Source organism: Populus trichocarpa, chromosome 1, assembly GCF_000002775.5.
Source record: "Populus trichocarpa isolate Nisqually-1 chromosome 1, P.trichocarpa_v4.1, whole genome shotgun sequence".
NCBI lineage: Eukaryota > Viridiplantae > Streptophyta > Magnoliopsida > Malpighiales > Salicaceae > Populus > Populus trichocarpa.
Window position 1 is genome coordinate 35,901,852 of NC_037285.2, and position 14,932 is coordinate 35,916,783.

A 14,932-nucleotide genomic window follows, 5' to 3' on the forward strand; every position below is an offset into this window, starting at 1 on the left:
CTTTTAATTACAGATAGCATGTACTGACGGGATGCTGTTACTGTCGGGCGAATCAGTGATGGGAACTAAGAGGTTGACTTAAAGAGAAGATTTATTTATTAATGGTGGATTGTTGTGGTTAGTCATTTTATAATTTTAATGGTGGTAAGCAAGAGTTTCGAAATGAATGGACGATACGAATTTCAAGTTTCATACAAGTAGGAAACTTGCTGAGACAAACTTGTGGCTTGCAGTACTCCATTTTGAGACCGGCAACTATCATGGACAACGATCATGGACCACCAGCCTTGGACAAGATTGACATCCCACAGTCGATTTCCGGGAACTTTACTCCGACGTAGATCATCTTTCTTGACAAGGGCTACTTAATCTTCATTTTCTTCGGGAAAAAAAAAATGGAAAACTTGAATTAAATTGATAAGTTACTGCTAAATGCCATACTTAATTGAATCAAGTGGCATTTGCATCCCCACGAGAGTGGATGATTTTATTATAATAATGTGATATTTAGTGGTATTATTATATTTATGTAAATATATTTTTATTATTAATAAAAATTTAATTTATTTTTAATATTTATATAATATTAGATTAGTGAATCTAGAGTAAAGATAAAATTTATAGGACAAAATATTTTGCAAATGAAATTACAAAATTGTTATAACTACGAGGTTCTTATTGCATCATAGCATTTTTTCTAAAATATTCTTGATTAATACTCTTTTAAATATTAGACATTCATTATAGCCATAAAAACTTGTACATATTATGCTCTTTCCTTTATGAAAAAAAAAAACAATTATTCTCAGAAGCCGATGTAGGTGCTTGTCATAAAACATGTATACTGAATTGACCAACATGAGAATTTCATGTAGAGCTATTTCTATGGAAAGGCTTACGTGATGGTTGTGTAAGTGATCCTTAGATTTAAAATCACTAAATTATCTTATATAAAGAATGTTATGTTTTGATCCTATTACATGTTATCTTAATAAAGATAATGAAATGACAGATATTAGGTATAATATGAACTATATAAAGGTACTTGAGTGATCAAGTGATGATTTATCACCCTATATAAATTAGTGAAAATATTTCATCTATTCTCAAATAGTATTGACTAAGAAATCATTGGTCAAGATGGGATGAAATTTGAAAAGAGTTTCAAATCTTATTCAAACGATCAATGGCTATTATGCAGATAACAAACATGATTTAACATTACAGACATACTTCATACTTTAATATTAAATTGAAACATCATTAATGAAAAGATATTAATTACATTAAAAAACAGGTTACTGAAAGGTTAAATCAAACCATTAATAACTTTTCTAATATTGGAAGGATCATGACACATTACTAGACAATACACCTGATCTTCAAATATAAATTAATCAATTATTTAATTGATAATAAATTAATTATTAAATGTATTTAATTCTATTTAATTAGAATTAGAATTTATATTTTGACCAACATATTAGGAACCTAATGGGTCATACACATTAAAAACCATTAGTTAGAAATTAAATTGAGATGATTTAATTAAATATGACTTTATTAAAATATATTTTAAAAATTTAAGACTAAGAATATAATTAATACAAGGATTATATTTCTAGACCTAGAAAAATCAAGTAAGAACTTGATTGAGTTAATTTCTAAAATTGTCCTGAATTAATATATGGATATTATTCAGGGGAAATTGATATTTTTCTAATTTATAGGATTTTTCAGATTTCTCTATAAATAGTAAGTTATGCCTCTTATTTTTTAAGAGGTTATCTGTTAGACAGAAAAGCTACAAAAACACAGAATTAAAACTAGCACTATATGCATAATAATCCCTCTCTTCAAAATAGGAATATAGAAGATTTCTAAAGAGTAGTTCGTGTAGATTACCGTTGAAAGCTGTATAATTGAACAGCTTGTAGTTTGCCTTTATTGTATTTCTTTTTTTTTCTTTGCCTTGTCTTTTTTTTTTCTAGGACATCTTTTTTGTGTTTTTTTTGTCCATGTATTTATATTTTCTGGAAAAACAATATTAGAAATATCTTTACATTATTTTCTACTTAAATAAGGATTTTTATGGTAATTTTCTCAATTTTACTTGTACCCCCATTTATTTTTCTTTTCCTCGCGTGTATAATCTCCTATCATATGATTTGGTCATTTTTCATCTTAATTATTTTTTCTTTGCTCATCACTTCATTCTCTAATTTTTTTTATTATAAAAACTTATACAAAATAAAACAAAAATGAAAATAATTATAAAATGAAGATAAAGTAACTAAATCACATCAAAAGACTTTTTTTGGAAAAAAATATTCTTAGAAATACATAGAAAAATATAGATTATGACATAGCATTTAAATGATATTTTGTACACAAATAATTTCCCCAAACAATTATATGATCGTTTTCAAGTGTCAAATCAATTTTGTGAAAAACCCCACAACATATGAAAATAAAAATTAATTAATGAGTTATTGTAAGTATTATAATTGTATTTCAATTTATTACACATTATATTATTTAATTATTTTATAGGATTTTTTTTTCATGCTAATCAGGCTAAGGTCATTTCTCGTTAATTAATTTGTATAATAGAGAGTCATTTCTCTTTCATGCTTAGATTAGACATTTTTATTATTTTCCTGTAACTTTGTCATACTTCATACCGAGTGTAAATTAATTTTTCTCTTGAGACAAATTTTTATTGGGATAATGCTTTCTAGCATTCCTGTACTCTTAGTTTAGTATTTAAAAGAAATCGCTAGTATTTGTTTTTTAATCTTAATATCAATTTTATATGTTTTTTTTTTATAAACGTAGATATTTAGGTCAGTTTGCGTACACCTCGACTAATTTCATGAATCATAAAGTTAACGACCATGTAAGTTTCCAGTAATCATAAAATTTATAAAATTTAAATTAGTGATTTTTTAAAAATAAATTCAGAATCTGACAAATTAAACTATTTAAGTGTTATTATATCCTTTCATAAACATTTAAGACCTGACAATTGAAAATAAATTTAATAGATTTCTGAATTTGAGTGGAACCCCTTTAAGATCTGGGCCCGACGATTGAAAATAAATTCATGTCTTACTCACTCAATTTTTTTCTATTTTTTGAAAAAATAAAAACAAAATTAATTGCAAAAGAACATGAAGTAATTGGAATGAGAGAGGACCATGTTATAAATAAAGTTAAAGATATAGGAATTATAAATAAAATGGGAAGTACTACTTATGTAGTTTTGGTAAACTAGAGGGACTAAGTTAGAAGATTTGGGAGCGACTGGGTTCAGAAAAAAACAAAAAAGAAAATGGGATCACTGTGACCAAGGGAAACTCAGTGGCTACTGTCTGCTAGAGTGTGTTTGGAAGTGTTTTAGTAATTATATTTTAAAGTGTTTTTATTTTAAAATATATTAAAATAATATTTTTTTTATTTTTTAAAAATTAATTTTAATATCAGCAATTCTATGCATCAAAATAATCTAAAAATATTAAAAATAAATTAATTTAAAATAAAAAAATTAAATTTTTTTAAAAAAATACTTAAATGTAATGGCAAACACACCCTAAGAAATGTCTGCTGTGCTGATATTATATTCTTTCTCTCTGTGCCTCCGGAACTTTGCTTACAGACAGTCTCTTGTTGGATCCCCAAACAAAACCAAACTGCTTCACGTTTCTTTCTTTTCTGTCAATATATTAATTGTACGTACATTATCATATCATGTATTAAGCCTGCTTATCTTCCAGTTCATAGCCAAACAAAACCAAGCATTCTTTTTTCTTGCTCTGTAAGCACCTTCTCTTTTGCTTTTTACACTTATTGTCATCTGGGGTTGCTTGAATTGGTTATGCGTGTGTACATCAGTTTTTAATTTTTTTTTCATTGATTGATTGTGGACTTCTTACTCTTCTAGTCTTCTAGTAATTGATTTATAATTATAGCCTAAGTTAATAAAATGAGGAGCCTTGATTACTAGTTTTAAGTAAACAATGAGCTTCATCTCAGTTTATGTTTCCATTAGGAGAGAAAGTGAATGAATCCATGTGCTTTGATGATGCAATAACACACAATTCATTTATTAATGATGTTGAAATAATTAGAAATCAAGCATGCATTGTGTGAAATAATCAATTGATTAATGACCAGGAATTGGATTGATGGGGTAACTAACAGTGTGGTCATTCCTTTATCAGAATGCAGCAGCTAATGGTTACTTCCGACACAACCACCCTGAGTTACTGGTTGAACTGGAGGGTCTTGCTTTGTGCAATCTGGGTATTTACGCCTATGGTTGTAGCATTCTTCCTTATACGGAAATATGAATGTTTGGGATCATGCAAAGGAAAAACTCAGCAAGAGGTAGCTCATTCGTTGTGCGGCAATCAACCGTGGAGATCATGTCTTAATCAAATTCACCCTATTTGGTTGTTGGCTTATCGACTTCTTTCCTTCTCTTTGCTTTTGCCGATCCTCATTGCCAAAGTTTCTCGTAATGGATTCGTCATGTTTTATTACTATACCCAGTAAGCTCAATCAGAGAGTGAGAGATGGCTTTTCTTAATGGACTCAAAGGACCTTGACCTTGTTTTGATTATGTTTTGGCAATTGATGTTTTAAGTACCTGTTTCTCATTTCTTTCTTTTTGCTAGATGTGCTCTTAAATTTTAACTTGTCTGTTTGAATGTTTTTGGGTGCTTAACAGGTGGACTTTCACTTCTGTTACCATTTATTTTGGGGTATGTGTTTGATTTTGCTTTCTTTATATGCTTCTGTTCAGTACCTCCAAATTTTGACCAAATTCATAATAACACCAATCTTTAATTGGTGCCATGTACGTATTATGATCTTGGCATTTTCTTTTTTAGTTTGGATCACTGCTTTCCATTTATGGATGTTACCTGTATCACAAAACTGGATTTTATGAACCTCATGTCGGGAGAGACACTGAGCAAGGGTATTACATGCCTCTACCTCATGGGGACAGGGCAAATGAACTGGAAAAAAGAAAATCCTCAGAACCCCCAGAGGAAATTCATTCCTCTCAAGCTGCAAGCATTTGTTGTTATCTTTTTCAGGTTATATTCCAGGTACATTTCTTTGTACTATCAAGTAGTTTTAGTGATACAGAGAAGGGCTATAATAAACAAGCTTCATGTCATGTTTCCTTGGTTGGCTACTAGCCTCTAGTTTGTGAATTAAACCTTTTGATCTCTTTCCATGAATCTAAGTTGCTGTTGTTCAGTTGTTCTTTTTAGTTGGTATCTGTATGTTTTACAGATGGTCTTATATTATTTTCTCCACAACTTTATTCTTTTACTTTTCTTCTTCTTTATCTTGCCTAGGTCCAGGTATGCAAGTTTAGCTGGAAAAAAATATAATCTGTGAAAAAATGAATTTTTAATAAATCTTGCAGTTTATCCTTGGCAGGGTTTTGATAAACCTTATCTCATACATATTCCGAGATCTTTCATATTGGTGGGCACAAATTGACTCTTTCAGAGTTCTGATTTCCTGATCCAGAACTTTAAATTTCAGACAAGGTTTAGTATTAATACAGCTATTGGGCATAGATGCTTTTGATACTTCAGTTGTCTGCTCTTCGAAATTTTCCTCTTAGATTGTTTTCTTTTAAATATTGAAAACACTTTGAGGCATGTCATGAGAATATTATAGCTTCATGCAGTTGTTTGTTATCTAATTAGTTTTCTGTTTGATCTCTATTAAACAGATGACTGCTGGTGCAGTGATGCTTACTGATTCTATTTATTGGATCATTATTTTTCCGTTTCTTACCATGAGAGATTACTCACTGGATTTTGTAAGTTCTGTGTTTTAGATGAGCTCTGGACCTGCATTTTCTTTGCTCTTTATTTTGTAGTTCTGTCTGTTAGTTCACTTCATTTAGAACTTATAGATATATACTTTTCTTGCCGCCTTACATTATGATTTGTTGCTTTCAGTTCTTGGCAGCATTATGATTTATGTTGAACCTGGATAAATCATTTTGCATCTATTCTTGTATTTAGCAAATCAAGAAACTGCTGGTCCTTGATTGCTTCCAGACAGATTGATACAAGATAGATTTCCTTTTTATTTGATATATTATATGCAAATCCAATAGCTGATGTTATTCTAATATCATCTGCAGATCTCTTATCACATTTTTAGGCCTCTTTACAAGCTAGCTGCCTTCCGTTTTTATTGATTGTTGAGATAGATAAATATTGTAGGATTATGGTTAGCAAACAAAGAGACACGCTTGGGTTAAATGCACTTGGCTATGTGTTGCTTGATTGCATGGGTTATTAAACACTCCTATTCTTATTTCCTTTTCCTATTTGTGCTTGTTGCATAGAGGTTGCTAATTTGGCTGGCTTAGTTTGGCAACCTCTGTCTTTACTTTGGTTCTTCCTCATAGTAGGTCTGTACATGAATACAAAAAGGTCTTCGATGCTAAGAGGAAAAGCTTCATGCTTGCTCCCTAAAATGCCTTCATCCCAAGAAATTATTACTCTTAGAGTCGTACTCCCCCCTCTCATATAAGCTAAGCATGTGAACCATCACGAAAATTATCCTGGTCACATGTAGACGAGGCCTCAACTTATACACAATCTAGTTGACTTGACTATAACTACCATTGTTAGGTCTTTTCTTTTATGGAGAAGTAAATTGGACATGCATGGTGTTACATTATTTGTAATGCTTCGTGGTTATGGTGAATCAGCTTCTAATCAACTCTTTTTTATGTTGTTGCTGCTGCTGCTGCTTGTTGTTTGTCAATATGTTGTTCACTGTGCTGCTTGTGCTCCTCTATATCTGAAAAGTCCATGTTTTTCTTCATGTCAGTTAACAGTGAATATGCATACACTCAATGCTGTCTTACTTCTTGGGGACACAGCTTTGAATTGCTTGGTAAATTAATATTGTGTCCTTCCCTCTGCCCTCTTTTCAGTATTTCCCTTTGAAATAATCATTGATTAGCTCTACTTGCTCATTTTCAGCCATTCCCTTGGTTTCGGGTTTCTTACTTCATTCTGTGGACTGGTATTTTTGTCATTTTCCAGTGGATTGTGCATGCTTGTGTATCAATTTGGTAATTTATATTTCTCTTTTTTCTTTAACATTTTTGTTCGTATTTGTTTCACTCATCAATAGTGGTCTTCTGTTTCCTTCAGGTGGCCATACCCATTTCTTGACTTGTCCTCTTCATATGCCCCATTATGGTTTGTTCCTAGGACATCTCATTACTGTTCTGCTATGATAGATTTTATACAATGTATTCCTTGCAAAGTTTTCAGCTTAATTTTCCCTATAAAATAAATCTTAGATATACTTGAAAGAAAAAGATGATATCCATGTCTTGATGCATTCACATGTTGGTGGTTTCAAGGAGTTATCCTTCTGCAGTGATCTACACCCATCCTATGTCATAATTGCTTCTTCTTTTTTTTTTGAAACCGAAGATATTAGTAGTTCTAGTTTTCCTTGTATCTCGTCCAAGGTTCTTATAATAAATATGGATTTTTGTATTACAAGTTTGAGCAAATTATATTTAGTTAATTCTCATAGAAAATTTAGTAAGATTCAAATATCATAGTCCAGGATACTATTTCTAAGCAAGTTGTGCACCCTATGACTTCCTTTTCTGCAGAAGGCTACTCTTATCAGAACTTCTTTTCTTCCTTTTATTGTCTCCTCTGCCTGGTTAAATTAAGAAAACATGCCTGAGCTTCAAAGAACAAGTGTATCTGATTCCTTTCTGTTTGTGCAATGGATGTACAGGTACTTACTCGTGGCAATGATGCATATACCAAGCTATGGCCTCTTCATGTTATTTATCAAAATAAAGCATAACCTGTTGACAAAATGGTTCCCTCAGTCCTATAGCTGTTAAAATAAAACAGTACTCTGTGTCCAAATTCTTCCCTCTCCATATCATTGTCGGAACACACTGTTTTGTCCTAACTTCAAGTCCAGATGCCCTCATCCCGTCTGCATCTGGTGTGGCTGAATCTGAATTCTTGATCCTTGGAGGTATTATTTCATAAGAAAACAATAAAACGTTTGTTCAAATGTGGCAGGCTTTCTTGCGTTTTTCCTTTTCTTGTCTTTTGTTTTTCTCCATTCAATTTTTCTACCTTCACTTGGATTGGAATCAAGACAGGAACACATGGCATATTTTAGACCACAATGGATCTAAGACATTCTGCAGACTTTTCACTGAAGCAGCATTGTACGTCACTTTGACAGAAAATGGTAAACGCAAGGAGGACAGGTGGGGTAATAGTACTAGTATTTATGTGTAGGTGTGAATGTAACCTCATTAATTGTAACCATTTCATGTACAAGAACGTGAAATGTTGCCAACACTGAAGTGATCCCTGGAACTTGTACTTTGATTTTTTGTTCTCTACTTTTGATGGAAATTATGCCAGCAGACGAACTTTGGTGGAAACAAGGCTCTGGTGGCAGATAATTAACCGGGTCAATTTCTCACTGATTAATTTGCATAAGCAGGCTGCTCATGGAAATGGTAAGTTCCTTTGCGTGTACATGCATGAAGATTTTATTTAATGAACCATCTCGATTGATTGCATCCATGGAGATTGTATTGGACGACTCCTGGCCATATCACCAGAGTCAGATCCATTATCCGGAGGAGTTTGGCCTCAATTTGAGTTTAAGCTGTTTTGTTGTGGTATGCATTTGGATTGTTGATAGAATAACTCTAGTTGAATTTGTTGCTGTTGGTAATTGTGCATTTATCAAATAACGTTTGCTGTTTATACATTTATCAAAAGTTAAAGGTGTGTTGTTTACTCTTCATTTTATTAGGATCTAAATACTTGCTCAATAGTTATATTAACATCGCCGGTACGGGACGAGGTTATTGATCCAAAACCAGTTTCATGATCCACAGTGATCCGATCATCATAATTTCTGAACACCAACAAGAAAATCATGGTAACATCATCTGAGATGACAAGGGCCGGAAATCATCAAGGGATAGTCTTGTACAAGATACAAGAATAACCATGCAGTCATCGTGGCTATAAGGACGATCAAGGATATGAAGTGCCACAGCAAGATGAGGAAGAGAAGAAACAAGATGATGATAACATAGTTCATGCGAAAATACCCAGCATTCATTTTGATTCTGCGACCGTATTCTATAAATGTTGTGGGAAGACAGAGAGACTCTGGTTGGATTATTTCTTTCCATGATCTTGTTGTAGCTAGGGTTGATGAGATCCTACCCTTTATATTTGAAATAATTTGCGAGTCTGATGATGGGTGTGCTTCTGTTGGGATGGTTCCGTATTTAGTCATGTTTTCAGTAATCCACACAGAGAGAAAGAGGTTGCTGAGGAAATGCCTGGAAGGAAGTATATATGACACAATGATTAGAGAGACGCTACCTTTCTAGCCCGTGTTTCGTTGCGGGTTAAATATTTTTTTTATATAAAAAATTATATATATAGATTTTTACAATATATTTATCTAAAACATCCTAGAAACCATGACAAACTCATTCATAATCTCAAAAAACTGTTTTAAAAACCAAACTCAACCTGAAATCAAAAATCAACTGAATCTCAGATCTGTTTTTTACGAACTTTTAAGTTATAAAAACATCTAATATGAAATCTCTGTATCAAATGAAACAATTTGACACAAAAATCTTTTATTTTGGTGGTCTAAATCAGTGTTAACGACAAGTTTCTCTTCCTACCGCTGGAATCTGACCATCCCTCTCTCTTTTTCCTCTCTCAACCAGGGATCAAAAAATAACAAAAATAAACCTCTGTATCAAAATAGAATTGAAACAATTTCGAGGAACTGCAATTGTATAATTTACAAGATTGTTTAACTTGGAGGATCAAAATGAATGTTTTCAAAACTTATGGTACGTCACCTATGTTTTTCATTTCGGTCCCCCCTCTTCCAATCTCATCCTTTAATAAGAATTTAAAATCAATTGCTCCTTAAATAGGATTTGATCGTCTAAAAATAAGGTTTGAGGATCAAATTGAAAAGAAAAAAAATTATACTGACAAATATATAATGAAAATCCAACGTGTTTTAGTATATAAGCAACAGAGGATGTTTTGACAACAGCTAGCAACAATCCCTCATTCCAGAAGGACACCTGAACTGCATCTATTACTATGTGATTCACCATCTAAAATTACAAATTTCAAACTAAAAAAATTCATGTGCAGTTTCTTTTTTCTTCTCTTTTTTGACTTCCTAAACATCTTAAAGGAGTATGCAAAGAAGCATAACTAGGAAAGTTCCATATTATCTGAAGTGCTCCCAAATGAACTATTTTAACCAAAAATTCCATTCAATGAATCCCAGATTTTGGAGAAGCTCTCCATCTTGATTTTCAAGCTAGCATTGGCACGAGCCTCAGCTTGAGCAGGCGTTTCTTCCTCTACAGTTGTTCGCACTGCAATTGCCATGAACCTTGTTTAGTGCAAATCATTTAGAAGAAAGAATTTGAAGGTGAAATCACCTTGATGGTAGCAATTGTTCCTTTCAATTGTAGAAGCAGTATGGCTTGCGCTTACCATTGTTGTGATTATGCTCAGCCTGCTGTCTCAACTGCTTGCTCAATGTCTTTGCTGCCATGAAAACATTAGCAGTTCTTTCCCAGCCTTGCCCAAATACACCATAACCTTGCTTTAGTTGTGGTTGAATTAGGAACTCAAGAAGTGCCAATTCTTCCCTATCCACCCAGTAGATGCAGTTCACAGGACATGATTCAATTGATACCTGCAAGTTAATTTCCTCATCATATCCTTAACTCATTTACACACAATGTACTGACACAATAGCTGTGACAGGAAACACAGAACATATCATTTTGTTAAAATTGTCTTATGGTCTCCTCGACAAGATCACGCTTTACCTCTATTTTTTGGTCGTCATCTCCATATTGAGTTTTTACTCGTGCGCATCCAATTGATTCATCCAGGATGAATGTGTTGCTAGCATGGTGCACACATTCTCTGCACCCTGTAGAGTAGACTATTTTGATTTAGAAGCTGATCACAGAACACAAAATAGAAAAAGAAAAAGAAAACAAGTGAAGATTAGTAGCTAATTAGTTGTGTTTCATGCATTTGTAAGTGCATGGGAGCTGTAAGATTGACCTATGCATGCATTTTCATCAACAAACAGAGCTTGGGGTCTCAATGGCCCTTTCCATGAGCTGGAACCCATGACATTAACATAGTTGTTTTTCCCAATCTGCACTGTCATATGACCAATGGAAGCATCATACTTTGTCCTAAGATCATCTGTCATCAGGACATTATAGGCTTCATTCAGCATCAAAGCGTACTCATGGCCCTAAAGAGAGATTCAAAAAGGGTTCATTAGGTTGGAAGAATCATATTTTGCTAATACTGGTGCTAGTAATTTAGAAATTAGTAATGGCTCATTGAAAGCACCTTATGTCCAGCAATATCAGGGTGATATTTCTTTTGTAACTTCCTATAAGCCTCTTTAATTTTCTGGGTACTGGAATCAACTGAAACTCCCAGCAACTCATAGTAATTCTTCTTTGTTCTTGCACTCCCTTCCCTTCTTCTATCACAACATCTGACTGGGAAGCATTTGTGCCTACATCTTGAAATCAAACTTACTTGGTTACGTTTACTAAATCTGTGACCAAGTTCCATTTTCATCCAAACTAGAAAACATCATGTTTAAGAGAGAAAAAAGCGACTTACTCACTTGGTAGAGGGCTTCAGATGATGTAGAGACAAAACAAAAGCAAGTTGTTTTGCTTAGGAAACTAAGTATCAGTTTCATTTGGTAACAGATGCTTGATTATTATTATTTTTTAAAATAGAATCATCATCATTATCGACACTTTGCAGGAGAAAGAAGTACCTTGAGATGGTTGTGGAAGGATTGAAGTAGCTGGCGTGAATTTGGAAAGCTTTTGGCATTGAAAGATGATCAATTGGGAGTAGAGAAACTGACATATCTTCCACGGCTTCTCTAGTTTCTTATCGATATGATATGATAATAAAATGGTGGCCAGATTCTGAAGCTATGGATAAGGAAACATTGAAGAATCCTTCCTTCCTAGTTCAGATATTTCTGTCTTTTAAGTGGGACACCACACACCACTCCCACTTCAGAAAAGAAAGAAGGATATTTTCCTAGTTAAGTTTGAGTTTGACATAACACCAATCACAATTATCCATTTCAGCAAAAAAAGATGCAAGGTACCCACAATATGAATTTTGAAGAAGCTAGTCGAATGTCCATGTAGACTAATACGTACGTAACTAAGAACAGGAACCAGTCCCAGTCCAGAAATGAATGGATGGTAGCACTCCACATATTAGAAAACTTATTAGCAATAGATTGCTGAAAAATATATATAGTACGTGTTAGCTTCTATAGAAGAGGCTTCGACATTTTCTGCTTGGTGAAATGATGTTGAAGAAACTTACGAGCTCAACCATAACTAGAGACTTGTCGATGCGTTTTAGCCATCAATACGAGTTTCATCAAACAGCATGCAGAAGTATCCAGCTATCTTCACCAGCCAAGGTGGTGTACATTACTGATATGGCAAAACGGGTGCTGGGATTTCAGTGGAAATTATGGATATGTAGATGGAGAGAAAGAACAGATGGAAAGATGGAAAAGAGAAGAAAATCACTATCTTAGAAATTACAGTTTGGAATAGTTCACCACTCAGTAGAATCCACCAAAGAGATATAAAACTAAAAACAAGCTAGTAATCTTAACTTTGATTTTCATCCATTCAGCAATTCTCTTTATATATTCTTCAAAATATGCATTTGGAAGTATGAAAGCTTAGGGTACAGGACCTCTTCACCCGTTAGGAAATGCCTGACAGTATTTTGTTGACATGGTCATTCATTTCCTAAGCTTGAACTCTTCACCTAAATGTAATCTTTGACTTTGATGTTGTAAATGTTACGAGAGACAATTTGCTGCAATTTCACCAGCGCTTGTGAGTTTCAATTTGTTTCTTGTGATGCCTGTGTGGCTCCTGCGTCAATTACTTATGCAAGCATTTGTGTTCTTTTAGCTATTTTGTTATCCTGGTAATGTATAGAGGTCATCTCTTTCTTCCCTCGAGTTCTGTTTTTTGTCAGCTGAAACAGAAGCCCACGAATTGGCTGCCACTGACACAAGTGCTGCTAGCTACTCGCTGCCATTTGCAAGAGCTTGATGATTTCCAAAAGCCATCCTGCACGTTTTCATAATTTTGAGTTGTTTTGTAAAGATATCTATCTTGCAGAAAATCATGTTATTACTGTTATTATAGTAAACAAAATTAAAAATTAAAACAGAAGGGTGTTTCCTTGTGCATCACACTTCTCACGCATACATAACACTGTTCATTTGCCCTATTCGTGAGGCGTGCTTCTTTACACTATGATCCCTATAGTTTTCTATTTTTTACATTTCAGTCTTTAGTAGTTGAAAAAGGAGAGAGAGGCGACGAAGAGGGAGAGCAAAGAGAAAGCTTTCACCAGCAACATTTCAACTACAAAAAACAAGAATCTTTGTGTTAATGGGTTTATCTTGAAATGAATAGTTCAATTGAGATGGTTTGAACTTTAAATCATGCTAAAAAGTGTAGCTTGGAATCCAAAAGTTATATTTTGATTTGATTTTGACTTTTTAGATTGATTAGAACTTGTTTTGGGTTATAGAGATTTCTATAATGTTATTTTAGTGTTTTTAAATGAAAATAAATTTAAATTTAAATTTTAGAGTTCAAGAAATTCAAATCTTGATTTTCTAGTGATTAAAAATTGTTGAGGTGGACAACAAGTTATTGATCGAAAATTGTTGAAGTAGACAAAAAAATCATTTACCCAGTTGTATCTAAGTTTAACTCTTTGATTCTATCCTGATTTTTTTATTTAGTTATTTTATTTTTTATATTTTAAAATAAAATAATTATAGTGATATTATAAAAATCATGCAATGATATCAAAGATTGCAAATCAGATTAGCTGTTTTTTTTATGATAATTTAGCAGTTATTTTATGAATAATTAATATGAATCTAATATGTATAATTTTATTTTTTAAGTTTCTCATGAATATTCCACGACAATAAAATATCAATTTTTGACTTTTTAGTTGTGTATTTTTTATATAATTCTTTCAAATTAATTATTTCTTTACTTTTGCATATAACCACATAAAGATTATCAAAAATTAAAAAAAAACTTGATTTTTAAATCATAATAATTTTTTATTCAAAAAATCTTGCTATTAATTAAAAATGATATGTTTTTATTAAAAAAAAATACATAAACAAGAAAATAGAGTTTTTAGTGAAGAGAATTTTGGCAAAAAATCATAAGAAAAGACTACTTTATCATCAAACTAATATTATAATTTTATCATAAAAAAAAAAAAAAACTAAAACCTTTACAGTAATATTTCATCCAACATTTTGTTTAGAGTATAAAATCAACTCTAATTTAACGAGTGTCGATCATCTTCATCAACATAAATTCCATAAAATTGAAGAATGTTTTTATGCCATAACTCATTATAACATGCGCTGTCAGTGATTACTCTGACATGCTCCAGCTGGCACCATGGCTGCCTTTGCGCAATAACATTAATATGTTTCTATTGTGATTTCCAGGAATGCCAGATGCTGCTTGATGATATTATCATACGGTAACAAATGTTCGTTTGATTGTTGCTGGGCAGTTTTATTTTAACGCGGATGCTCAGGTCAACTTGCGCGTATCTCGATTAGTTTTATGAGCCTTGAAATTAACAACTATACAAGCGGAAACTCGAGCTCATGACCATTACAAAGTAAATTCAAGACCTGACCAGTTAAGCTACCACTCGGGTTTTCTTCTCCTCTTTTC

General features: G+C 32.6%; 2 protein-coding genes across 6 annotated transcripts; one reads left to right on the forward strand and one right to left on the reverse strand.

Annotated features, from left to right (window-relative positions):
• The first annotated feature begins 3,590 nt into the window (after nucleotides 1-3,590).
• Nucleotides 3,591-8,816, forward strand: LOC7496833 (uncharacterized). 4 transcript variants are annotated; one of them, XM_052456193.1, is made up of 9 exons: nucleotides 3,591-3,731; nucleotides 4,224-4,553; nucleotides 4,733-4,766; nucleotides 4,896-5,117; nucleotides 5,759-5,848; nucleotides 6,877-6,942; nucleotides 7,032-7,123; nucleotides 7,206-7,253; nucleotides 7,813-8,816. In XM_052456193.1, the coding sequence occupies exons 2-9, from the start codon at nucleotides 4,225-4,227 to the stop codon at nucleotides 7,922-7,924; spliced, it is 993 nt and encodes a 330-aa protein (XP_052312153.1). In that variant the 5' UTR covers nucleotides 3,591-3,731; nucleotide 4,224; the 3' UTR covers nucleotides 7,925-8,816. The 4 variants fall into 4 exon arrangements, with proteins under 4 accessions (XP_052312153.1, XP_024451673.2, XP_052312157.1 ...); XM_024595905.2 differs by having other exon boundaries at nucleotides 3,604-3,817; XM_052456197.1 differs by having other exon boundaries at nucleotides 3,608-3,817; nucleotides 4,896-5,105.
• Nucleotides 8,817-10,093: 1,277 nt separating this feature from the next.
• LOC7496832 (chaperone protein dnaJ C76, chloroplastic) lies at nucleotides 10,094-12,260 on the reverse strand. Of its 2 annotated transcripts, none has more exons than XM_002298494.4 (6): nucleotides 11,935-12,260; nucleotides 11,490-11,661; nucleotides 11,190-11,388; nucleotides 10,946-11,052; nucleotides 10,605-10,809; nucleotides 10,094-10,483 (listed from the first exon to the last, which is right to left on the reverse strand). In XM_002298494.4, exons 1-6 carry the CDS (start codon nucleotides 12,027-12,029, stop codon nucleotides 10,362-10,364), a joined length of 900 nt encoding a protein of 299 aa, XP_002298530.4. In that variant the 5' UTR covers nucleotides 12,030-12,260; the 3' UTR covers nucleotides 10,094-10,361. The 2 variants fall into 2 exon arrangements, with proteins under 2 accessions (XP_002298530.4, XP_024449549.2); XM_024593781.2 differs by having other exon boundaries at nucleotides 11,490-11,667; nucleotides 11,935-12,255.
• Between the last annotated feature and the right edge of the window lie 2,672 nt (nucleotides 12,261-14,932).

Coding starts and splice junctions, on each gene's coding strand:
- LOC7496833 (XM_052456193.1), top strand. CDS start 4,225: ATGCAGCAGCTAATGGTTACTTCCGACACAACCACCCTGAGTTACTGG. Junction 4,767..4,895: donor CTGTTACCATTTATTTTGGG/GTATGTGTTTGA, acceptor TTTCTTTTTTAG/TTTGGATCACTGCTTTCCAT. Junction 5,118..5,758: donor TTTTTCAGGTTATATTCCAG/GTACATTTCTTT, acceptor TCTATTAAACAG/ATGACTGCTGGTGCAGTGAT.
- LOC7496832 (XM_024593781.2), bottom strand. CDS start 12,029: ATGTCAGTTTCTCTACTCCCAATTGATCATCTTTCAATGCCAAAAGCT. Junction 11,053..11,189: donor TGATGAAAATGCATGCATAG/GTCAATCTTACA, acceptor TCTACTCTACAG/GGTGCAGAGAATGTGTGCAC. Junction 10,810..10,945: donor ATGACGACCAAAAAATAGAG/GTAAAGCGTGAT, acceptor ATTAACTTGCAG/GTATCAATTGAATCATGTCC.